Source organism: Haplochromis burtoni, unplaced genomic scaffold, assembly GCF_018398535.1.
Source record: "Haplochromis burtoni strain Fernald_Lab_line unplaced genomic scaffold, NCSU_Asbu1 Contig_40, whole genome shotgun sequence".
In the NCBI taxonomy this organism is placed as follows: Eukaryota; Metazoa; Chordata; class Actinopteri; order Cichliformes; family Cichlidae; genus Haplochromis; species Haplochromis burtoni.
In genome coordinates, this window is record NW_024582401.1 from 451,305 (window position 1) to 476,840 (window position 25,536).

Below are 25,536 nucleotides of genomic sequence, written 5' to 3' on the forward strand. Positions count from 1 at the left end.
AGGTTGTATGTGAGACTTTAAATCATTAAACTGTAAATTATAAATTTTAACTTGTTATTGATCCCTTTACCCCGAGTCCTAAAACGTATATTTATTTTCTTACTCTTCTTATATTTATTGTTTGTTTTCTTGCACTGCTGTAACTGGAGCCTCGTCGTCTCGTCTCTCTATATACTGTTCTGTATGTAGCGGAGATGACAATAAAGTTTACTTTGACTTCAGCAGCGAGCAGGCGCACCGGGGGCTCTGACGCTCGCTTTTCGCGTATAGAATTTAGAAAAAAACATTAAATGCAGTGCAAATTATAAGTCTGTATCATAATGTCTGCTGTTTTCGTGTTTGTTGGTTTGTTTTTATTTTTTTATTTTGCGAGCTGGTTATTAAATCCCCCGCCGCCCCGTCCTGTCCTCCCTGCCGCAAGCAGAAGGCGCACGTCGCAAACCGATGGCGCCCTTAGTCCTCGCAAATGGGCGATAGAAAACCGACCGGTGCCCATGCAATCCCCAAAATGCGCTGTCATGATGTCGGGGCAGCATGGGTGCAAGCAACTTTCTTTTGCCCGTGTCGCCCATATCAAAAACCGCTACTGAGTGTAGTGTAGGGTAGGATAAAACCACTAGAGGGTGTGTGTGACCTACCAATCAAACAAGTCGCTTGTAAATTGCACTTGAATGCAACACATCAAACAAACATCCAGAGATGTGCAAAGGTCTTAAGTGACCCCTCATTTCTTTATATTATGGTAGGAAAATTGGAAGTAGGTGCAATTATTTATTAAAAAGTATGCAAAGATACAGGGAAATACAGTATGTAAGGCAAAAACAGAGTTTGTACAATTCTAATGAGCTTTAAAGTCAATATTTGGCATGACAACCTTTATTCTTCCACACAGTCTGAACCCTCTAAGGGAGTTTTCCTGTCATGTCTTCAGGAATAGTTCTCCAGGCTTCTTGAAGGACTTTCAGAGCTTTCTTTGGATGTTTCTGCCGTTTGTTCTGTTCTCTGTTAACATGATCCCACACTGTTTCAATAATGTTGAGGTGCAGGCTCTGGGGAGGCCAATCCAGGTATGGTTCTACTGTGTTGTTTAGGATCGCTGTCTTGCTGAAGACAATGAAGCTGCTGCCAATCAGAAGCTTTACAGATGGTACTGCACGATGGATCAAAGTGTTATGTGCTTTGTATGTTCATAACTTCATCAGTTTTCACTCCAACACCACTGGCTGAAATGCAAACCATGACACAGCTTTCATCGTGTTTTATATGTGGCTGTCCATACTCACTGTTGTACCTCTAATAATAAATAAATTACCATTAAATATTGCCATTATCTGTGGCATTTTTCATAAATTCAACTCAAGAAATGGAAACGATAATGCGTTTTTGATAGGCTGCTAGCAACAAAGAGAATTTAAAAGTGGTTCCAATTTGTTTTTTGTGTAGACACAAACACTGGCTCATCCCACGAGTTAGTTGCTTTTTTTATACTTCAATGACTCATAGGTTAGTGTTGGTGGCTTAACAAAAATATTCTTCAGAAAAATGGTCAGATACAACAACTGGAATGAAAATGAGTGAAGAAATGAGTGAAGAAGGAGCCAACATCCAAATAAAAACTTTGAAGAAAGGCTCATTGGAAACAAAATAAAAAGAAATGAGGGGTGACTCAAGACTTTTGCACTGAACTACACATAATCTTTAAATTAATTGAACAAACGACACAGAGACGGGTTGAGGTCTGGTTTAAACATTTATATTGTGATTTTCAGTTTATATGCAAGAGGAAACATTTACTCTCATCTGCAAACATTTTTCTTCATCTGGCCCCACGTGTTCGCCTCAGCACATCGATATAACTTACATACTGTACTGCAGCAAACATCCCGGTAAGGACAATGACGTTCAGTTATAAGAAAAAAAAAGATACACTGTCTTCAAGGCCTTGTATGGACTCTACACCACCCCACACCAAAGCCAGTCTAAATGATCTGAAATATTCATGATATGTCATCCTGGCACACACGGACATGTCGAAGGACAGCACTAGCACCCTAAAAACGAAGGCATCGCTGCTAGAAATGGAAACCCTTCATAGTCGACCCTCTAGATAACCTCTGACCCTGTGCACCAAGAGATGGAGCAGCAATGGCACCACGAGGAAACGAGATTCCATAGACACAAAGTTGAGTTGAACATTCAGATGATTTGTGTTATAATAAACTACATGATTCGATGCTCTGTACATTAACCGGATAAAATGCATCTCTCCTTCGATACTTCACGTGGCTGAATCCAGCCGGTGCTCGCCACTTCCTGGACGGGGAACTTAAGAAGGCGGCGGGGGAACCAACGGTAACGGAGCAGCAGCTGCAACTGTACAGATACAAACTGAAGGATAAGGTCCGAAATCAAGCCAGCACACAGGGAACTCACACAGTCCACAAAGATAACCACCCCAGGCCTCCTCCTCCTCTCTCCTTTTCTACAAAGTCCAGTACAAGTTTTGCATTAAATTAAATCCAGCTGCACAGTCCATGCCATTTTTTTTGGAAACCTTTAGAAGATACTTCCTTTCTGTTTTGACCTCTGTGCAAGACTTTAAGAGTAAGGCTTCCTTCTGATTTGCATTTGTCAAGTGGTGAAACAGTCTAGAAACGCTTAAGACAAAAGATTTTACTGAATCATTGCCTTTCTTTTCTTCCAGATACATTCCATTGTGCGCTAATGTTGATCTGCTCCTCTCTAGGCTTTAATCTATTTAAAAGACACTTACACATATAAAAAAAATCCTTCCATTTACCAATCTTTAAATAATTTTATATAAAAGCAAACCTGACAATTCCTGTTCCATGAAGGCCCTCCCTAATGATGATTAACTACTACCACCATACCATCACATACGCATGCATGCACTCAATGCATGGATGCACGTTCAGTCCATTTCTCTCTCTCTCACACACACACACGCACGTACACACATGCACGCACACAGCTTCATGTTTTACAGCTTGTTGTTTACATGTTGTCCATGCAGTACCAAAGCAGAGAGATCATGATGAGTTTTTGTTGTTTTCTGTGTTGGGTCTCCAGTAATGTGGCACAAACTTGTGGCAAAGAAGCAGATGCATGATTTGGCTCAGACCTGGATCCAATAATATTTGCACAAAGTCTTATTATTAGTGTTTACTCAGAGCTGCTTGGTGTACCAGACAAGTGGGGTTATACCGTACGGGGCAAAAACTTCATGTTCCAGAGAGCTTGGATAGTTTAGACACCTCCAACTTAACCTGTTTGAGTCTAAAGTGTCCCAGTATTGTAAACCTCACTCATCCAGAAAGCCAAGCAATAAAAAAAATGAAGAACTAGCAAACACTAATTGAAGATGGTCTGGTTTGGCTTTTAGTATATACACAGTCATTTATTATCGTGTCCCCAGGAGAAGAAAAGAGTAGTCCACTAATGCATTTTTACTTCAGTATATCATTTCATTGTCTATTCATTCGTCTTCATCGTGTCCTTATCGACAAGTTCAACTACTATCCAGTAAGCTTGGTGCCATCCCCTCTTTTGGGTGGGGCAGGAGGGGGTCCTCGTCGTAGTGTTGCATAGCCTGAGATGTTTCCGGACATATAGCCACCGTTTCCTCCGTTGCTTTGCTTTCCTTGGTCCAGGAGCAGCTCAGGAGGCGGCGGGGGCAGCGCCATGTCGTCCATGGTCCCCGCGGGGTCCAACTTGCCTGAGAGGCCGGCGGAGTTGGTGGAGCCCTGGCGTCCCACTGACTTTCGCCTCAGTGTCCTGTTCAGATCCTCCAAGAAGTTGGGCTGGCCTGAGCTACCTTTTGGGGAAGTGGGTGGAGGTGGCGAGAGCGGAGGTGGTTCTGGGGTGTTGTTACTACGCCGCCCGAGCGTGGGCGGAGGAGTCTTTTTCAGGGAGCTCTTTCCCCATGTTGAGTTACTGACGAGGGAGATGGGTGGTGGTGGAGGAGGAGCCTGGGGCTGGGGATTCACCACTGCTACTCGAGGAGGTCCGCCCGTATGGGCGTCATTACCTGGAGGTGGTGGAGGGGGGAAGAGCTCGGAGGCAGGTGGAGGAGGTGGGAAGTAGGCGCACTCAGGAGGTGGGGAAGGGAAGTCGCCACCAGACTGCTTTGCCTGGCTTACCTTGGCCTGCAGTGCCAGGGGCAGGTTAGCCAGGTTGAGCTTTCCTGGTTTTGGGGGAGCAGGAGGTCCATTTGAGGGCTCCTTTGAAGGCGATCCATTGGAGGGAGGACATGAGGAGGGAGGGGCGGTGTTGCCTTGGGGAGCAAACTTGCTGAGCAAATTTCTCCTGGATTCCTCGTAGGAGTTTGAGGCGTTGGACTTGATGCTGGAGTTCCTCTGGGGGGTGGGAGGAGGTTTCTTGCCTCCAAAACTAGAGGAACCAGAGGGTGACCTCCTTATGGGGGAGCCCATGTTTCCAGAAGGAAGGGGAGGAGGAGGTGGCGTCGGACCTGTGACTGGTGCTGGGGGAGGTGGAGGAGGAGGAGGTGGTGGTGGTGGTGGTTGAGCAGGGAAGCCGGTGTTGCTGTCTGGAGGAGGAGGGGGGAATTCGGGAGACTGCAGCTGCTGGCCACCCCCACGCTGCCATTTTGGTTTGGTTTTAACTGCAGGGGGAGAGAGTGGGGCTTTCGAAGCCTCTATTTGATTGCCTGCTTGGGATGAAGCTCCTGGGAACTGACTGGCTAGCTGTTTCACCAGAGACATGGTGGGAGGGGCTCCTGTGGAAATGGTTGGTGGCTTAGACAAACTATGCTGCTTAGGCAGAGTTGGAGGGGGTTGAGTGGAGGTGTGGCCTGTCTGGAGGCTGAACTGCTTCTTAAGGGGTGCAGGTAGAGGAGGGGGTGGTGGTGGAGCTGGGGTCGGGCAACTCATTGTAGCAGGAGGCGGGGCAGGAGGGAAAGGGGAGACTGGTGACATGGGCTTGGGGGCAGTATGAGGGAGAAAGCCTGGGTTGAAGTTTTTCAGTGGTGCTGCCAGGGGTGCAGGAGGAGGTGGAAACTGGGCCGGTACTTGGAACTGTTGAGGAGGAGGAGGTGGTGGCGGTGGTGGCGGTGGTGTGGGGGCAGGTGGTGGGGAATCCTCGAGCCCGCCGTTTGGAGACGGGAGGTCCCGCGGCGGGCTGGGAAACCGCTCCTTCAGCGCTTGCTTGAGTCCACTGTGGTAGACAGGCTGACTCACGGGAGCAGCTGCAATAGCTGGTGGCGGCGGGGGCGGCGGAGGGGGAGGAAATGCAATTCCATTGGTCTGTGGAGCAGGCAGAGGAACTGGCGGTGGAGGGATGAAAGCCGGTGGAGGGATGAAAGCCGGTGGAGTAGCCGGACTGGGTGGGCCCAGTTTCAGCACAGCCATGGCAGACCCGGGGGTTGGCATGGACGGTGGAGGGGGAGGTGGTGGTGGAGGAGGCGGGGGCACATTAGTCCTTGCAGCAATGTGATTGACGTTTGGTTTGATGGCCTGCAGTGCAGGTGGTGTCAGAGTCGTGGGCAGAACCTGCTGGGCTGTAGCAGGGAGGTGAAAGGGTATCTTGCCTCCTTTCTGGTTCTGCAGCCTGGTGATGGTGCTGTACTTGTACATTGTGAGAGCCGGCGACTGATATGACACCGTCTGGACTGGTGGAGGGGGTGGGGGAGGCGGTGGTGGAGGTGGCGGAGGTGGAGGGGGTGCGGGAGCTGGTTGCTGCTGCTCCTGTGGGGGCATGTGGTTGTAGTTGCTGAAGGCCTGTGACTGTTGCTGCTTCTGCAGCTGCTGTTGATGTAGTTGAGCAGACTGTGGTGGTTGTAGCGGTGGCGGTGGTGCTGCCTGCGGTGGTGGTGGCGGAACTGCCTCCTGAGGAGACGGATGCTGGGGAGGCGGGTGCTGGTGCTGGTGCTGCAGCTGAATTGGCGTCTGGGGTTGCACCAATGGGTGCTGATGCTGTGGGGGGTGCTGCTGCTGCTGGGGGTGGGGCTGAGACTGAGGCCGTGATGGAGGCTGCGCCTGAGGCTGCTGCGGAGGCGGCGTCAGGGCTGAGTGGTCAACTGAATGCTGGCTGTGATGCCGGTGGCTGTGGGAACTGTGCGGCAGCGTGGCCCCTCTGGATGCCTCCATTCTCATCTGCGGAGAACAGAGCGAGTGTTAGCTTTGTCACGTGACTCACACATCCTCCTGCAAACACACAACTTTAACACACTGAAACTCATACCTTTGAGTTTTCCTCAATCTGGGTACCCCTCTTCCAGGCCTCTGAAAATATGGAGCTCACCACGCTCTGGGAACGCCCATGAGAGGAGCCCGTATCCACCCCGCTGTCAGAATGGCCCGAATGATTCGACTGGGACTCTGAAAAAACAAATGAAAAACTGTAAAAAGGCCTCTTATCAATTAGTAATATTGGAAATACATCATAGATGAGTCACAAATCCTTCTTAAAAATTTAAAAGATTTAACATAGAATATTTATTATGTACATCTTTTTGCTGTTTCTCAGCATTCTCCAACACAAATGTGTTTCTTTTTAGTGAATCAAGCGAGTTAAAAGTCTAGTGCCTGTTTGCATTCTTGTTCTGTGTTCAGAGTGACCTCTAACAGTAGTGAGCATGTCTGAATACACTTTACAATACGCTCCACTTCTATCTGGTAGCATAACTAGCATAACTTAGCATTGACTTAGTAAGAAAAATGGAAGTGTTTTTGTTTTTAAAGCTAAATTGCTTCCATGTTGAATTAACTATACACTGGACATGATGATGCATTTAAAGGAGCCATTAGTGGTGCTTAGCCTAGCTTGTGAGCGAACCGGGTATGCTGGCGGAGCTGGAGCCAGATCTGATGCTAGACGTAGAGAGAGAGGACCAATCGTAGGCTGCCTCTGTCCTCTTCATGGCTTCCTGGTAGTTCAAATACAGCTGCTTCCCATACTGTATGAGATCGAAGAACACAGATGCATTTCATAAATTAAAACAAAACTTTTATCTGCTTATTTCTTTGCCTTGAACAGTAACTCTGCTTCAAACCAACCTTTGCGATGCGGATTCCATTCACCCACTGGTGCAGCGTCCTGACATCATCGCAGCACAGATACTTGATGTACTGGGACTTCTTCTGGATTTGTGGATGCTGCAAATAAAACAAGTATTATGAACATTAAGTGCTCTGCACAGACACTGCAAAACGATTCAAAATAAAAGGATTTTTTTAAACAAATAACATGTGCAATTGACATCAAAGCATCCTCTTGCAATTTATTAGACAAGTGCTTATTCATTACATTAAATGCAGTCAGTAAATAAACTTTCTATTCTGATTAAACTAATCCAATCAACTTCTTTGCAAAAGATCTCCAGAGACATTTTCTAATAGCAGACTAATGGTACTAAGTGCATGGGGGTAACAGTGAAGCGCTAAGACTGCATATCTCTGGGGACTACAAGAACCATTTGATGTGTTCAAACCTCTACTTTAAACCGATGCAAAGGAGGACACGTGTACATCCCATCCATGTTATCATGCCTCATTTCTCTTGTTATAGATTTCTTCAGATATGCAGACATCTAATTATTTGACTTGCAAAATGTGTTTACAAGATCTGTATCACACACAGAACTGGACATCATCTGTAGCTTTCTTAGCCAAGTGCTCATTTGTGCCGGTTTAGGTCTCTGGAGGAACATTAAGACCTGCTGTTATTTGCAGGCCAATCAGGACAACGCAACGTTTCACCATGCAGTTACAGGGATTCACCTTCAAGGCCAGGCAGTAGTCAGTGGGAGCTTTGTATTTGCTGCGGTAGTCCTGCCCGTAATACACGTTAACATGGTCCAACTGCAGGAAGCACACGAGATCTCTGGATGCCTGTGGAGAAAGAGAGGCAGGGGACGGTGTCATGTACTGATGCGTAGTTGACCTAAAAGAGACCGCTGTTGGCTGCTGCTTCTCTGTGTGAAACTGAATTTTACCCACCACATTTGTGCTGTCATTGTATAGAAACATGGAGCTTCACTCATGCCGTTTTAGTGCATGAGTAAAGCAGTTGCAGAATGGCTTGAAATAATTATGCAAAGTCCTTCATTTGTCTACGTTTTGTGTGCATATGCTATTAAAGGTCTAACTTACATCTAGAATGCCCTATTCAGTATCAAAGCTGGGACTGAAATGTACTATGGGACTTATAAATGTCTCCATGGTGCCACTGTGAACTGCAAGTGTTAAAATTTGAAAATTACTTGGGAGGATGGTGGTGTTAAAAAGGGAGCATGTGCACTCAAACGCCACGCACACAACTGCTGTTCTTCAAAGTGATCAAAACCAAACAGGAAATGCCACAAATCATGAGTGGATCTGCTTCTCATAACCCTAAATGCCACATTTCTGTTCCTAATGTTCATTTCTGCGTCCGAGTAGCATGATCGTACACCAGCCGTCACTGACCTTGGCTTTGCCTTTGGGGACGTAGTAGATCCCCGAAGCCCTGAGGAGGAAGTAACGCTTCTTCCATGACTTTTTCCCATCTTCTTTGAGCCACAAGATGCCTTCGATCTCTGGCACAGACACTGAGCCACCACAGAAACATTCCTGAAGTATTGCACAGAAACCCATTAAATAATTCATCTAAGTAACGCTCCAGATTAGCAGGAATGATACAAACGTCTGCGGTTTGCTTTATAAAACACCATCTTACCTCTAATAAAGCCTCTTTGTTCCTGTCGGCCATTTCTGATGTCTCCTTCCGCCCCAGCAAATAGTTCTGGAAGCAATTGAGTAAAACAGTGAAGTCAGTGGAGGGATGGGAGAAAGTCTCACCTTATCCTATGTGTAAATAAATTATTCACTTTCACTTGCTTTGACCTACTTCTGACACTCCTACACAAACACACACTGTTATTCACTCTCTGGCTCTATGCAGGCACTCAGCATGCATAAACAATGCTTCTGCGCGTATAACATACAGTCGGCATTTGCACACCGAACGCAGAGCAGTTAAAAGAGGAGAGGATGTTATCTGCCCCTCGGTCTGTTGAACACGCCACCATACGTGTGCAGCTTTAACGTAATGGGCGGTCACCTGAGGGTTCTTGAAGAGGGCGTATTTCTCAATGCGCTCTATGAACATGAGCTTGTTGTGGCTGTCCCGGGTCCAGTTTAGCAGATTCTCCACCAGGTTCTCGTGGTCCTCAAAAATACGCTCTGAGAAAAAGGAGGAGCGAGAACAGGTAATGAAGAACAGGCGAGAACAGGTTTCTTTTGCCGCCCTGGAACTGGGGCCGTGACTATTACATATTACTTTGTGTATTATGCTGCGAGAACCCCTGAACTTCGACCCTATGCTACAAGCGCAGATTGAAGCAAAACCATAAACAATGTTTATTCAACTCAGGCGATTGCTTCCTTACCCATCTGCAGCTCAGTGATGGTTTCCACCAGAGACCAGTCAGGGCTGTATCCACAGTGGGACTTATCCAGCAGGCTGTCTAGCACCTGCCTGACTGTCTGCCGCTCGTCTACCATCATGGTCTTTGAGCTCTCGTCGGACATGTGGACCCTGATCACCAGCTGAGGAAGGCCAAGAGGGAAACGTTAAAACATGATATCAATATGTAAGATTTATCGTCATGCATGCGTCAGATCGGGAGGGGGTCAAACATAAGGCTTGGGGGCCAGAATTAGCCCAGCAAATACTTCAATAAGGCTCAGCTTTGGAAAATGCGGAGGGAACGGTATCCCTCAGTCTCCTAGTAGATGCTAAGAATTTGGAAGTCTTAGGTGATCTTCAGGAAATTTGACCTTTAACCTTCATGTCAAGGTCACTGGAATACAAACTCTTCTGAGATTTTTAAATGGTAAACAGGATGATTCCTATACGGCGCTCTTCTACTCTCCCGGAGCACTCAAAGCTCTTTAACATGCCTCATTCAATCATTCACACTACCATTCTTAAAAGCTTGTAAGTGCTTACTATCCAACATTCACACACATTCATACTCCAGTGGATACATCGGTTAGTATCTTGCCCAAGGATATTTGGCATGCAGACTGGAGCAGATAGGGATTAAATCGCCAACCTACTGATCAGTAGACCCACCCCACATTTTGTATTTTAGTAGATACACCTATGGTATCAATTTGAAAATAATTTTTCTGTGTAAAAGCTGAACATTTTCCAATTTGTAGCTTCAGTTTAGTGAAAGAATGACATCTTATCATGTGTTCATGAAGATCATGACCATGTCCCACATATGGCCACTAAACATGACTACGAATATGGCTGTAGTTTGGGCATCTTTAAGCAACCAGAACACGAAAGCTTAAACTAATCTGAACGCGACACACTCGCACACGTGCCAAATCCTGGATCGCACAATCGCAGCCTCGATGTGTGAAACCAAATAAAGCCCCGGATTCCTTGACCCTCCTGCATGTCACCTCCCACTGCGACCCCGACGTCCAATCGCGTGCCAATACGGATGATTGAAGTGAAGCGCAGACCAATGAGAACGCAGGGACAGCGATGAGTCTCAGACATGGGGGGAGTCTGACCTACATTTCTCACAGGAGACCCCCCCCCACCCCCCCTCACCACTCAGAGGGAAAAAAGTTAAATTAAATCTAACATCTAAATCCTTTAAGATCCATTTCTTATCCAGATGAAGTCAAACTGCTTCGGTGAAATTCAAATCATTGCTGGTCGTGTAAAACGCCGACAACAGGGCACGAATAATTTAGCACGTCAAAGCTCTCCTGTGTTAGCTGAGGTTTTTTTTCCTTCTCGTGTCCTGTCTGTACCAGTACCCTTTATCTAGCTATACTCTAGCTCTGTTTGCTGTAACACTATTGGGCTTCAACCATTCATTGCATGCAAAAAAGGACACCATTCTGTTAAATGGCATTGGTCTCATTCAAAGAGACGGTTCATTCACCGGCCTGGGGGGGGGAAACAAAAGGCCTGCCTGTGTGAGGAGTCCCGTATCGACCTCGCAGTGGAAGCAAACTGTCAGTGCGGCAAGGCGCTCCTGTTGTTCAGCTGATACGCGGGATAAATAATATGTCTTATGTGGATCTGCGTTATTTTTCTGAAGCCCGTCTCCGCTTCCTTGCTCCCTCCTCCAGCAGACGCACACACATAATCAAACACTGCAATGACCTATTTTCTGCATGCTTCACTGCCTCGCTGTGAATGAAGTTCACAAAGAAATGTGGCGTGCACAAAATATGACAAGACAAGTCAGAAGGGCTTCATATCCCTGCACTTTCTAAGAGTCAGCGGGTTAAGAGGTGGTCCTACCTTTTTGACTTGTGCCTCCTTGATTTTCTCCAGGGCGACTCTGATCTTCTCCGCCTTCAGTTTGGCAGCTTGCTCCTCCTAGATGAACACACAGGAGTGTGTTAATACAGCACGCACATTAAAAATGCCTTTTGATTTTATAGCCTCATCCTCGTCATACATCCGTCACTCCTTTGGCAGGAATAACACATGCAGCTATGCACAACTTCATGAAAAAAAGCATCTGGAATGATGGCGCCTTGTGTCACGGGCAGAAATCTAAATTTCCCCCATGCTCCAGGCTGCTTACCTGCCCCCTCCAACAAGATGCCATCACCTCCATTCCTACAGGTTGTGTAAGCTTCCACGTGTGTTTTATTACTTTAGCGTGATTGTTCAATTAGACAAATAGACGCAATTATGATAAAAGACGCCGTGGCGGCATTGGCTCTTCAAAAATGGTGCTCTGCTTGCTGTATATGGTTTCATGCCGGATTCATGTGGAGCTGCGGCGGTTTCTTTTGATCATGCTATACAGCAGAAGGGGAGACAATAGTAGAAGATCCCTCAAGGGTGAGAGGCTGCAGATGAATGCAGAATCAGCTCAAAGAGCATCCATGCAGCCAACTTAAAGATGCAACCCCCCCCCAAAAAATGCTCAAAATGGGAAATATCCAGATGTGTCTGTAACTTGATTTAAAAATACGACAAAAGCGATTTCTTCTACTCAAATGAACAAAAATCTGTTTGCCACCTTTCACACCAAGATTAAAAAACAAAAAGTTATTCCAGCGCGATTCCCAGTCGATCAAAGTCCGCCTTGCATCCACATCTGCCGTCACCCAGAGATGACAGCGGTCGAGCTAGCTGAGACGGTGCTGAGCGAGGATTTTAGTGATGGCATGGGTTCACTGACACGCAGACATGTGTGGCCAAGACGAGCACAATTTGACTAAAACGCCAAGTGAGACAGTAGGGAGGAAAATGCCCCTCCCCCTTCCTGCTTCCTCCCCTCTCCATCACTCGTTTCCTCTCTTTACAGCAGATGCAGGGGTTTGGGAGCGTACCCAATCGAGGGGAGCATAATCCCCACAAAAAAAAAAGGTACCAGGAGGAAGGGCCGCCCAACCAGCAAACTCCGTTTAAAGGACCCTGAACCCTTTAGCCAATCGGGACGAGGCGGGGGAAGACCATGACCGACTATGGCCCTGAAGCTAACTCACAGAGACAAGGACGGAGAGTGGGTGAATGAGAAGCTGAGGTGCTGAATATTTGAAGTCATGTGTACACACGAGCATGTGTGTTCAAAGAGAGAGGGTGAGGGGTATTAACAAGTGCTCCCCAAGCCTCTTATCTCAAGAAGCCCCTGCCCACTCCTTGACCCAGACTGCCTTTACCACATGACCGACTCTAGGGCACACACACATTAAAGCTTTAAAATCAAGAGTGTGTTTGGCCAACACATAGTGGCAGGCTTTTACCCACCCCAATGTGTGTGTGTGTATAAGACTGAGTAAGAGCAACAGTGATCAAGAGGTCACGCGAGTTGTACAGATTACAGTCGGGAGTCAATTTGAGTCCCACTGTGGGTTCAGCCCCAGAAATGTCAGCGTGGACAGCCCGCCCCCCCCTCCCTGCTCTCTCATCTATTATTCCCTCTCTACACGACACATACTCCCTGCTTTTTATTACACATTAGACCGACTCCGATTCGACAGGCGTTTTCCCTTCCACTTTCACAGTGAGCCACACCAGAGCCAATTTTTAAAAAAGCTCTTCTGCCTAGTCTGTAAAAAAAAAAGAAAGAAAGAAAAAAGAAAAAATCTTGGCAGCCACTTCCTTTGATGTTTTTCCACTCTCTCCCGCCTCGCTTGTTCCCAAGCATCCCGCGCTCATTCAGTATTCTGATTCACGAGCGAGGAGAGGGAGAAAACTTGTGAGTCCAGGCGATCGCGGCTCGCCTTCTTCTGTTCTCTGGTGGAAAGTGTAACACTAACACATAAACCCCCTCACAGCCTGTAAAGATGCAGGTTATCACTCCTCTCCCCTTAAAAACAACAACAACATAATATACAGCTGAGTGCTCTGTTTACAGCAACAGGCACCAATGTTTTGAACCACTGACTCAATCCAAAAGATTTGGTGACTATGTCCGTGTAGCATCTCAGTTATCCTGGTATTCTAAGGAGCTTGGAAAGAAAAGCGACTGGTGGATGTCCTTGGTGGGACATGTCCTTGTCTATGGCACAACATAGAAGAGCCACTTCGAGAGGACAAGACCCAGCTGTACGTCTGCATCTAAAGGATCCCAATGTCCACATTTTGGACAGAGAAGACAGATGGAAGAGGAGCGAACGAAGCCATCTATGTCCAATTTGAACGACCATCCTCGAACAGAGGGGATGGCTTACAGCACCAACTGTCTAACACCTAAAATTAAGGACGGCTTAACGCCCACTCATATCTTGCGTCAGTTGATCGCAACAGGTCACATGATAGGGTGAGGCAAGGTCCACCCAAAACCTCTGCTGATAATAACCCTTTTTCACACCTTAGCTCATGTGACGATGCACATGATCAATAGTGCTAGGGTTTAAATACCTGGGACTCTCCACCATTTGGTTTTAGAACTGAAGAAGCATCTTGGATGAGAGGTAAAACATCATCAAGAAACTTAAAGAAGTCCAGTCGCTTTTCTTTCCCAGCTTCTTAGATAAGGTGACTGCAAATCTTATATCCAGCTCTAAAACTAGAGGGCAGATGAGCTGACAGTGTCGCTGCCGGCACCCATTATATTCAAATAATAAAGGACATCACTGAAAGGGCTATTTTACTGCCAACAGCCACTAATGGAGATCTCTGTGTGGAAAAATGCACTGTAAACTTTCAGTTTCTAAAGACACACACTGTAACATTCTCTTCTAGTTAATCAGCATTATAGAATTTAAGGATTTAATATCCAACCAACTTGGAATCAGCTGATTTGTACTTTCTTGCTATGCATTGTGTATTAAAGGTGGGATAACTCACAAGCAATGAGCTCCAAACTACAAATATGCACACATGTGCTCAGCATAAACTTTGCAAAGAAGCCAAAGGCAGCGGCCAAAGCATCTACTCAGAGGTTAAAAAGAGGTGATGGGAGCATCAGACACGACTTGGATTATAGAGACATTTGAATAACAAAACTAAGCTGGAGTCCAACTTAGATTTGTTTTTTCAGTTAAACACAAATTCCACTTTTGGCTAGCACGTAGGGTTATTATCTCAACTATGGGTGAATCAAGTAATGGTTTCGTCTCTATAATGCGAGAAACTCATTGTGAGCAAGCTCCATCTGCTGAAGACTGTGACATGTGACCAAAACCCACAGAGAAATCTATCAAGTAGACTTTGTTCACATTTGTTTTGCCTCTTGTGTAACCAGTTTTTCTAAAGCACAGATGAACCTTTCAAAATAAGACAAAGGCAACAAATCATGCCATTTAAAGCCCTGCAAGCCCTGGTTTCTGTTTCAGACTTCTAAACAACTCAAAATATTAAAAGTAATGATTTAATACTGTGTAATAATTGCTAATACATTAATAAATTTTCCCCTTGTAAGCTTTTATTGCTCAGAGAAGACTGAGTGCAAATCAAAAGCCAGCAACATGAAGTTAGAAAGAAGGATCGAACAAAATGAAGGCCCACAGACAAAACACCACATGTGGAAGCATGTTTGAAAAAATCCCCTGTTCTATAATCACTCTCAGCATGGACTTTACCAAAAAGACGAGCAGAGCAGAAGACAGGAGCAATGCACACAGACACAAACACGAATGCACAGGAGAGGAATGAAAGCAAAAAGTGTATGAGGAAGTCACCTTGGTCAGGAGGTGAGAAGGCTTTCCAGCTATGCTTTTCAGAATGAGCGAGGTTTCTTGGTCCAGATAGGAGTGCTTGGGTGGAGGAGAAGATGGGGGGGAGGATAAGAGCAGAAGAAGAGACAAAATATAGAGAAGTCAGTGCCAGGTGATTCTGTGAGGCTTATTAATCACAAGTGTTTTGATCTGTTTTTGTACAGAGAAGCGTGGAAGCGAGAGAAGGTTTCATTAATGCGCAGCAGCGATGGTTGTCATTAGATACAGCTGTTGGAAAAGAGGCAATGATTATGAGAGAGAAAAGCGTGAATACACGGTATATTCTCTGAAACCTAGACTCCACAGCTACGCTATCACACCACACACACACACACACACACACACACATCAAACACACACACAACAGCTCAATTGTAAAAATTCTGTTGCACCTAACGTCCATTAACCTTGAAACAATTAACTGTGCACACCAACTGGAGAAATTGCTCAATCATTCACAAACACACACACTTACGGTGGCCCGATCCACTTCGCCCTCTCGTGAGGTGAAGTCAAGCTGCCGTCTGGCCGGCTTACTGTTGGCTCGTCGCAGCGTGACATGCTGGAAAAGTCGGGTGGGTGCAGGCAGGTGGGGTGTGTGCGTGTGTGAGGACAGAGGCCGTGGATATAAGAAAGGATGCAAACACAGACAGTGTAAACACATGCAGGTGAAAACAGGGGGGGACATGCGAGAGACTGTCATGGCCGTCCGACCACGGCATTGCTTTTGTTAGTGAACAATAGGTAGGTGTTGACATTGTAATCCGAGTCACACTTGAGATTGCAATGCATTCACCGACAGCATTGAATGCACAATACAGAGGCTGCATTGTGCATTTACTTTGGATAGACTTCAGGCATGCAGTTCCTTCCAATCAGTATGTGTGTATAAACATGCTTGGCTTCGTTAAGGTCTATGCTTAGTACCTTCTCACTTCTCCTGACTTACAAACTGAACTGACCGCAGTCCTTGTGTACATTACACTTACCGTCACATCTGGAAAGACTCATTTAAACCGTCTGATACGTCTATGTGTGTGTTTCAGTGTGGCTCGTACCTCTGTATTGGTTTGGTTTTGTCCTTGTGAGATTGGGCTGCCCTGGCTCTCCACCTCTCCTCCTGTCACTTTATCCGTATCCAGGGAGTCCATGCTCGAAGCTGAGGCACATGCTGAGTTCACACTAGACCGCTGGGATGGTGCGTCCTGCTCGGTGACAGCACCGACCGAACCAGTCCTCCGATGCTGCCCTCCGCCGCCGGACGATCCGGACGAGGGCCGCCGGATGGTGCTGGAGGAAAATGAGGACGAGGAGGAGGAAGAGGAGGACGTCTGACGTGCCGCTTCATCCATGCTCAGGGAGGCCTTCTCTAGCTGAGAGGTGATGTCATCTAGGGAGATGTTAGAGGCCGCGGGGCGAGCAGTGGCGCTGCCACCTCGTACCGTGTTGGCCGGTGATGCTCGAGTACTGCTGCTTGCACTTCCTGTTGGGGCGGGTTTCAATTTGACATTGAAATTAATATTTGATTGAATTAAATACTGACACAAGAAAGATCTCAACAAAACTGACTGTTTTCTACAAAGCTTCACCTTTTCTCTCTCTGTTATAACTTTGCAGGTGTTTATTTCTCTCAACCCCAGTTTTACACTTTTGTTTCATCCCACAAAGACTTCCTTCTTTTTGATGCACAGCAGTGTTTCCTAACCACAGGGGGTATATTTGTGTTGCAGCTAGGGGGGACATGGAAAGATTACCAATGGTATCAATTTCAAAATCCTAAACATGAAAAAATGGTTGATATAGGTAGCCTAAAATGTGGATAAGTAATTGAACTTGTTTGCTAAATGCAGTATGTATATGGAATACAAATACAGCTGCTGAATAAACAGCAAAAACTACAAGCTAGCTAAGAGCATGAATAAAAAGGTGGAAACCAGCAGTGTAGAGCAGGGGTGTCAATATAAGGCCAGGGGAACAGAATTCCCCTCCCAAAGACTCCAATCTGGCCCGCTCGATGGCTTTTGAAGATTTCAGACTTTAGTTTTACAGCTTATACTGCCCTACTTTTTCTTACATTAAGATATTTCTGGGATTTTAAATGTGTAGTTAAAGAAAGGGGAGTTCCACAGGTCCAGCGCACCTAAGATTAAAGTGGGCTGCATTGTATATATTCCTCCTGATGGCTATTTATTCCTGCTGTCTTACTATTTATATTTTATTCTTGCACAGTTGGTGTGGAGAACCCATAATATGATTGTACATGGACAATGACAATAAAGGGTTATTCTTATATTCTATGTGGGCCACCCATGGTGTAAAATATGGCTAGCAGGTAAGCTAAATGTGATGGTTCAATAACAGATGAAGAAGACTAAAAACATTCCCGATCAAGGTTAAAATGAGGTTAAATGAAGATGAGGTGGAAGTGATGGAAGGGCTCTTGAGCTCATCTGAATGGGCTGCAAGCTGGAAGCCACTGCTGCGCAACAATCTCAGACATCATGCCTTACAATTGAGTACTATCTGAAAGGATACCAAATGATAACAGTCTCACTTCTTCACAATGAGTATCAAATTGTTTAGGAACTGCACTTTTTGTTTTAAAAGCCCATAATTCAGCAGGACTACCTCCGCTGCTTCCTCCTCCACTGGTGCCTGTGTGCTTAGTGCTAGCACTGCGCCCTCCAGCTGCCCTCTGCTGGCCTTTGCTCTGGCTGCGAGAAGTTGAGTTTGGTTTGGAAATGGTATTCAACTCCTGCTCGATGGAGCACAGGTCAGCCATCAGGGCATCCAGGTCCACTGTGTCACCTTGGTTCAACGCCTCTGCAAGGAGCAAAGCAAGAGTTATTGCCAAAGAGAGGGTTATACTAATAAGTGCATCTCTGTTCTGTTGTTATACTGAAGTGAGATCTTACCATTTATGTTATACATTGAGAAGCGGTAGGAAAAGTTGGCCATGTTCGTCTCCTGCCTGAGAGGAGGTTTCTGCAGTGCTTTCTGCGGCCTGCCATCATCCAGACTCTGCAATGTGCGCACACACACGAAACTCATAAGATGCACATTTGCAAAACACACATTCACACTCTGACACTACAGTCAAAGCGCATCGTAACAACCTCGTCTGCCTGCTAGACTCCTCAGTTACCCACAGACCTGCACAAATACTATGTGGTGGTGGTGGGAGTGGAGTTGCTAGGATACAGTAAAGGGAGACAGGATTAGCAGTGTTAAGGTTGCTATGGATACAGCCCCATCCTTTCTCGCGGTGCTCTGTCTACGTCTGTGTAACAAACCACCCCCTTAGTGTGTGTGAGAGTATTTGTATTTTAACCTGTGTGAGCTTGTCCAGCTCTCCCAGCCAGGCTCCAAACATCTTGTCCAGGTCCTGGTCCTCCTTGTCACTGTCTTCCTCTGCTCCATGGTCCAACTCATCATCAGATACCTGGTCCATCTACACACACACACACACACACACACACACACACACACACACATACACACACACACACACACACACACACACACACACACACACACACACACACACACACACACACACACGCGCGCGCACACACACACGCAAAAGAAGCAGAAAATTTCACATGATTACAAGTCACACCCACATAGCAGGAATGATCTAAATGAGGAAAGAGGGGGGAAAAAAACAAAACAAAAACACAAAAACAACTTAATCTCATGCCAACCTCACTGCCTGTTACCATGACAACCGTTCGCAGACCCCTAGCGGGCACCCTGTGCTGTGCGATCACCCTGTGGTGTCTTGTGTGCTGTGCACCACTGACACGCCCAGCACCTCTACTACCAGCTCAAGAGCCAACACAGAGGGAGGAGCAGAGCATCTTCCTCATGTCTGCAGAAAAAAAACCCACTCTTTTCTTTGGAGACCCACAGATCACTGTTAAATTAAGATATTAATCAGACCACACGGCGCAATAGCATGTGCTGTTAAAGGCCGGTGGATAATAGGATGGAAAGCATAGCTGGCTCGCTGAGAATGCCCAGCTGTTTTTAGTCAAAGGTGATGGCAGAGCTCCCTCTAGTGGGTTAAATGGAAAGTGGCGCAACACCAGCATGCATCTGTTTGCCTGGCCGACTTAAGTCTCATATATCTAACAATTAAACAGAATCAGAATAAAATCAGGAGGAAATCTGACACTCTAGAGTCAAAGCTAAAACGTCTAACCCAATCCTTTTTCATACACACAAGGACGCCACAGTAGACAAAACACTGAATGAATGATATGAAGGAGGCAAACATAACAGAAAATGGCTCCAACTGACAACGCAAAACAATCTGCAGCCTTGATGTGTGCCTACATTCATCCTCATTTCATTCTCTTTCTAATGCGATGGTCTCAGGTCCATGTGGAAAAAAAAATATGTTCACCCAAATGCCGATGTGCACCGAGGAAGATCGTTCACTAATCTGGTGACAGACCTGTCAAGTGGAAGCAAAGTACGGTTGAGCACAGGAGGAGGAGGAGGTCATGGCTCTGATACCCTGTCAGATGCCAGAGGACGTGCCGAGTGCAGAAACACATTTTCTTACTGCACACTTTCAGCTTGGCACACACAAAGAAAAATATTACACCACTGTATATTCAACACTGGATATTAAACAGACTAAAGCAGAACGCTCAACCTGTTTTTCCCTTGGTGTGCACTCCTGTCTTGGCATAGTCCGGAGTCCCCAAAACAGGCCAGTCAGATGGAATATTCCAGAGTAATCCCATTGATGTTTTCAGAGGGTGTCATTCCATGTTATCCCAGCTATGTGGTGTCAGTCACTAGAGGGGACTGTACCAAACTGGGATTAACCCCGCTGACGACCCCTGTTCTTTTGATCTAGCAAAACGTCTGCTTGTATGTGTGAGTATTTGTGTGCCGTTGCCTTTATGGCTAAAATGAACACTTGGTGATCTGAAAGCTATGCTTTGTTGTTAGAATGTGATGAAGGTCGTAGCAAACCAGATAAAAGATGAAACGCTAAGCAGCTGAGGGGTGCTTATTTCAGACAAATTCCAGCATGCTTACTACTAGAAATCACTGTATGCGGTGCATGTAGAAGACGTACCCTGAAGCTGGTGCTACAAGCTTGTATTACAGACCAAAGCTGTCACTGCAGAGTGTTTATTATACTTTAGATGATGGATAGCTTCCTTCTTCCGGCACTCTCATTAAAACACATGAGAAACATGAACTTGTCATCTTGTGGAGGAAAGAATGGAGTCAATGAGTATGTAAACAAAAACAACCCAGTGTGTATATATGTGCGCTTAAAATTACATCCATGCACTCATGAACGTGTGTGGCAGTCACAACAGGAAATAGCCAGGATGTGCAAAATTCCTAATTTCCCACATGGCTTTTTTCCTTGCAGGAAGCTCCAGCTGTCCTCCAGCTTATCCATACCACTTATAGTGGCGGTAGTGGTGGGGGTGGCACTTGTACATTTGCAGGAATGGGGGGGAAGAAACTTGAGGTGTTGAAAGTGAGATCCAGACCTCACCACCCTTATGCCCACACATGTTACATCGTAACACAATTTGAATCGTTTGTCTCCTTGGCTACCATGAAATGTGGCTCTATATGGGGACCCTTCAGTCACAGCCATGATTTTGTAAAATCAGGTGAGTATCTCAAGCTATGGCATCAAGACGAGCGCAAGAGGAAATGACTAAAAATCAAATGAGCCTGCACTGCCATTATTCCCCAAGGTTATTCCATGTGTAAATACACATACAGGAAATGAGTCGCACTGCAGGACACTTAACAGCTGTGTGTAAACAGCCTGGAGTCCTTTATAAGAGTCTCTTCCACACACATACACACACAGACTTGTGGTCAGGTCAAAAAGCAAGTACAAATATATATAGATATGCTGTAGGTGTGTATTCAGTCCAGATGCAGAAAGAGTAAAAATAGAGCAAAAACGATGCAGAGCCAAAAACAAAGAGCACTTTGGAAATAGCTGCTGTCATTCTAATGGAATCACGGCCTTAACAGAAGATGCTGCTGCAGGTTTAAGTGAATTACCACCTGAGGCCCTACTTTTAAGCTTATGGAGCATGACCTGAGAGAGACACGAGGATAGGAGGTTGTGTTTGTGTATATATGCGTGTGTATGTAGTCTGCAAATGCACTCCTACAGGCATCATTGCAAACTAAACACCAGCCGTGGCCTTTTCCCTGCTGATGCTGCATGGTCCTGTCTGTCTTGTCTGAGCATGACCGCCATTCATCTGTCTCCTGTGACTGCTGGGCAGCTCAGAGATCTGGGGTGAAAGAATAAAGGTCAAAGGCCTTTTCCCGTGGAGTCTTTTTTTTTTTTGGTTTTCATGTAAACTCGCAGTGGCTGCTCATCTATTTATGCAGCGTTTTTTCTAAGAACAAAAATCTCAAACTGTTAAAGAAAGCGCAGTAAGCACCCAGCGCTGAGGAGGTTGAGTATGTGGGAGGAGGAGGAAGACGTGTCTATCTTTAGTCCAAGTCATTCAGATCAGAGCGTATCGAGAGGATTAGAAAGGGAGCAATATGAAAACTCGATGTTAAACTGTTGTTTAATTAACAATATTAAACCCTGTAGGGAAGCACAAATATGCAGGAATAGCTGCAGTCTTGGGTCTTTATTCTCTTAATATTCAGATGAAAATGTACTATATTAAGATCAAGAGTTATTTTGTGAAAGTTATGAATTCATATGATCTCAAAGTACGAGAGAAGGGGAAAACAAGTGCCGACTGTAATGCACCGACAGCTTCAGCAGCACCTGTTCTGCCTGCAGTCGACATACAAATGATCAACTACTCTTAACATTTGAGTTACAAATAAAGCCTTTCATATTTCCATCGCACAGGAAGTCAAGAGGGCTGGGTGGTGGAAAATGACTCGAGCTGTGTAAACACTGTTGTGACCAGATACTCCACTGACTGAATGTTTCCCCAAGTACTTCTAAATATGCTATTTTTGGACAAAAAACTCCACCAAGCCTCAACTGTATGTGTGCTGAAATGTTGCAGTGAGGAGTGTAGGGGTCATCTCCAAAGCCACCTATTCCTCACCGCTATTTTTCGCTTCTCTCAAACGATCTTTGCAAAAATAGCTTAACGCCAGTGTCTGACACCTCTCATCTAAAAATATTCTCAACAACTTATATCACCATTTCAAAATACGGTAAAATGAGAAACATGAGGCAATAAAACCAGAAACAGCGTGACAATAACAAACTCTGAATTTCTGCGATGCCCACACTGTCGTGGTGCTTGGCTCTAGATGGAGAGTGGGAATTCTTGAGAGTTTAATGGGACACAAAATGCTCATGCCGATAAAGGTCTCTGGGGGCAGATGCAAACAAAGCTGAAACAGAGGAAGCAGACAAAGCATCTACAACACCCATAGACAGGAATAGCTCCAAACACACTCTGTCATCGGACCTGGGAATATTAATGCATGTCCCATGCTGTAAATGCTGCTGATAACCTCTGGGGAATGTAGTGTGTGGAAAAAAAGTGAAGGAATCTAGAGGGAAAAACAGACAAACAAAACCATGTGATTATGCATATCTGATAGGCCACTTTTAAATCCACCTTATTTATATCGATATGGATTGGGTAATCTCTTAGAAACGAAAGGATACCACATCAGTTAATGGAAATTAAACTTATCAACCTACAGAGGGCTGAATTCAAAGACATCCTAAAAATCAAACCCCATGGTGCCAGGCAGTGAGCATAGGGGCCCATAAGAGGAAGTCAAGCCCTCAGGCTGCACTGCTACTGATTGTTTGGTCAGAGACGGTCACACCAGCATCTTGCTGGAGGTCATTTTGTAGCTCTTGCAGTGCTCTTGCATGTCTGCTCACTAAGGAGCAGACAGCGGTCCTGGTGATCGGTTAAGGGTCTTGTACGGCCCTGTCAGGCTCTCCTAAAGTAAATGCCTGTCTCCTGAAATCTGTCTCCTGTGCTGGGAGAAACTGCAAGCCTTCAGGCAATGGCACAAATTGATGCACCATCCTGGAGGAGCTGGAGTACCTGTGCAGCCTCTGTAGGGTCCAGGTATCGCCTCGTGCTACCAGTAGTGACAATGACCGTAGCTAAACGCAAAGCTAGTGAAAAAATAGTCAGAAAAGATGGAGAGGGAAAAAAGTCAGTGACCTCTAACTGTAAAAACCATTCTTGTTTTAGTGGTCGGGCCATTGTTGTCCCTTTAGTGCACCTGCTGTTAGTCTCATTAACACCAAAGCAGCTGAAACTGATGAGCAAACCCCCTCTGCTACTTACCAGATCAATATCCCACAAGTTTAACTGACTTGATGTTGCACTCTGATTAAAAAAAAAGTTTCTTTTTTTAGCAATGTATTTATAAAATAAGTGCTGTATATTCTAGCACTGTAGCGTATAAAAACATGCAAATCTATAAACACAAAAACAGCCTCATGCAGGTTTCCTGGTGATCGCCTTCCTTGTTAAAAATTCAGCAGTTGTAAGGCCCGTCTGTTCCATGTAACACAGCTCATTTGCAAACTCTTGGTACTTACAAAGGGAAACTACATGTTAATTGAAAATCAATTCAATCAATTGTTTCTGAAAATCACCCTCTCCTTTAAAATAGATTTCATGCCAACATCTCTTCTTTTTCTCATGTCAGACCATCATCTGGTGCAAGCTGCACTTCTAACCTGTCAGACTATGATTCACCTTTCACACATGCATGTGTTTGTGTCATCACAGTAGAAACACCACGCTGAAAAGCCAAGTGTCAAAATATCATAATGACATCCTGTAGCCGTTTGAAGGCAACAGGCACTTTCGAGCGCGTCTTGTAATCTTGTTTGTGGCTTGACAGTTGAAATAAGGTCTTCTGTCAAAGAACAAAGCCTGGAGCAGACAAATGCTTGGTTTCACTACCTTTAAGATATAAAAAATAGATACGATCTCTTTGTAAATGTGCGAGTGCGTGTCATTTCCAGGCTTGCATTTGCCATGCAGATGGTGATTATTTGCTCATTTCCACTCCCATCCCTGCTTTCTGTCCCTGCCTTGCCTTTTTCCCCCTGGTCCCCTCCCTTCATATACAAAGTCACACCAGGAGACGAGAAATGAAAGCCAGAAGCTGCCATCCCTGCGTCAACATGTGGGCATTATGCAAGTAAAAAGAAGGAAAAGAGGAAACTTCTAAGTGCCAGTAAAAGAACTCTTTGAACAAGGGAGTGGCTGGACCAAAAGTCCAACTAGGTGTGGCTGGTTTGTCAGCCTTGGCTGACCTGTAGTAGCCTGTGATGTCTGACTCAGAAAATGACATAACACACTGTGCTTGTTTGCCCATGATGAATGGGAAAATTTAGCGTGGCTGCAGCCCTAAAGGTTAATGAAGAAAGCTTGTGACAAGATGATTACAGGTTTAATTTAAGAAGGGGTGAGGGACATACAGTATGGGTGGAGCTCATTCCTTATTTGTGGCATGGGGAACACTCAAAGCTGTACACTAGTTAAGGAAGATACATTAAAGTAAGAGCCATGCCAAAATAGAAATAAGCCTCATTTGTGATAGTTTCTGTTTTATGCTACACAAGGAGTGTTTACATACTGATGTCATGACCAGCAGCACCAGCAATACCTGAAAATGAAACTAACACTCCCACCGCCTGCTGTCGATTGATTCGTCAGCACTGCCAGATGTGTAAGTTAGACTACCACATCATTACGTTCTATATTGTTGTTTTTAATGAAGTATTTTTTTCATATTTTGCCCTGAGTCATCCAAACGCCTGTATTCAAGCTGTAAATTCCTAAAATAAATGTAAAAAAAAGTAAACTTGCGCTTGTATGTTAAATCTACGGCCTGTGTACATAATGGTAAATTTTAGGCTTTAAAACTAGTGGGGCTACAGCCTTCTTTCACACACGACTACCGCAGCACTAAACACAAGATAGCGTTGATGGAAATGTGCACCGAAATCTCAGCATTGTCTCAAATGTTGAGACAGTCCTGTAAACATAAGTCAAAAACAGAACACGAATAAGAAGTGGCATGTGTCACATGAAAGCAAGCACATCAAGGGGACGGACTACTTGGTTGGTTGGGGGTGGGGGGGCGGGGGGGTTATATGAGATATTTAACAGGCTGGAGAGAGAGCAGAGAAGGAATGATGGATGGGTACAATAATAATGGAGGAAAGGAGCCAGCTATTAGATTGTGGAGGGGGGGCTGGCCGAAACAACAGCTCCCATGTTATTAGTCAAGCACGAGCAACAGCTTGTAAGCAGGGAAGAAACACACACACACACACACACACACACACACACACACACACACACACACACACACACACACACACACACAC

The 25,536-nt window shown here is 45.4% G+C and overlaps 1 protein-coding gene across 6 annotated transcripts in view; it reads right to left on the bottom strand.

The window, feature by feature from the left end:
• Nucleotides 1-1,737: 1,737 nt before the first annotated feature.
• raph1b (Ras association (RalGDS/AF-6) and pleckstrin homology domains 1b) overlaps nucleotides 1,738-25,536 on the bottom strand; it is a 39,927-nt gene continuing 16,128 nt past the window's right edge. For 4 of the 6 annotated variants that reach the window (XM_005920047.3, XM_005920048.3, XM_005920049.2 and 1 more), the window contains 16 exons: nucleotides 18,505-18,624; nucleotides 18,089-18,194; nucleotides 17,802-17,996; nucleotides 16,232-16,656; nucleotides 15,649-15,735; nucleotides 15,138-15,212; nucleotides 11,296-11,373; nucleotides 9,407-9,566; nucleotides 9,079-9,200; nucleotides 8,695-8,760; nucleotides 8,445-8,588; nucleotides 7,758-7,868; nucleotides 7,035-7,133; nucleotides 6,814-6,934; nucleotides 6,220-6,356; nucleotides 1,738-6,131 (listed from right to left, as the gene is read on the bottom strand). In XM_005920047.3, coding sequence (XP_005920109.1) covers nucleotides 3,537-6,131; nucleotides 6,220-6,356; nucleotides 6,814-6,934; nucleotides 7,035-7,133; nucleotides 7,758-7,868; nucleotides 8,445-8,588; nucleotides 8,695-8,760; nucleotides 9,079-9,200; nucleotides 9,407-9,566; nucleotides 11,296-11,373; nucleotides 15,138-15,212; nucleotides 15,649-15,735; nucleotides 16,232-16,656; nucleotides 17,802-17,996; nucleotides 18,089-18,194; nucleotides 18,505-18,624 — 4,641 coding nt within the window. In that variant the 3' untranslated portion in view covers nucleotides 1,738-3,536. The remainder of the gene's footprint in view (nucleotides 6,132-6,219; nucleotides 6,357-6,813; nucleotides 6,935-7,034; nucleotides 7,134-7,757; nucleotides 7,869-8,444; nucleotides 8,589-8,694; nucleotides 8,761-9,078; nucleotides 9,201-9,406; nucleotides 9,567-11,295; nucleotides 11,374-15,137; nucleotides 15,213-15,648; nucleotides 15,736-16,231; nucleotides 16,657-17,801; nucleotides 17,997-18,088; nucleotides 18,195-18,504; nucleotides 18,625-25,536) is intronic. The other 2 variants (XM_042219922.1, XM_042219923.1) reach the window with 2 other exon arrangements.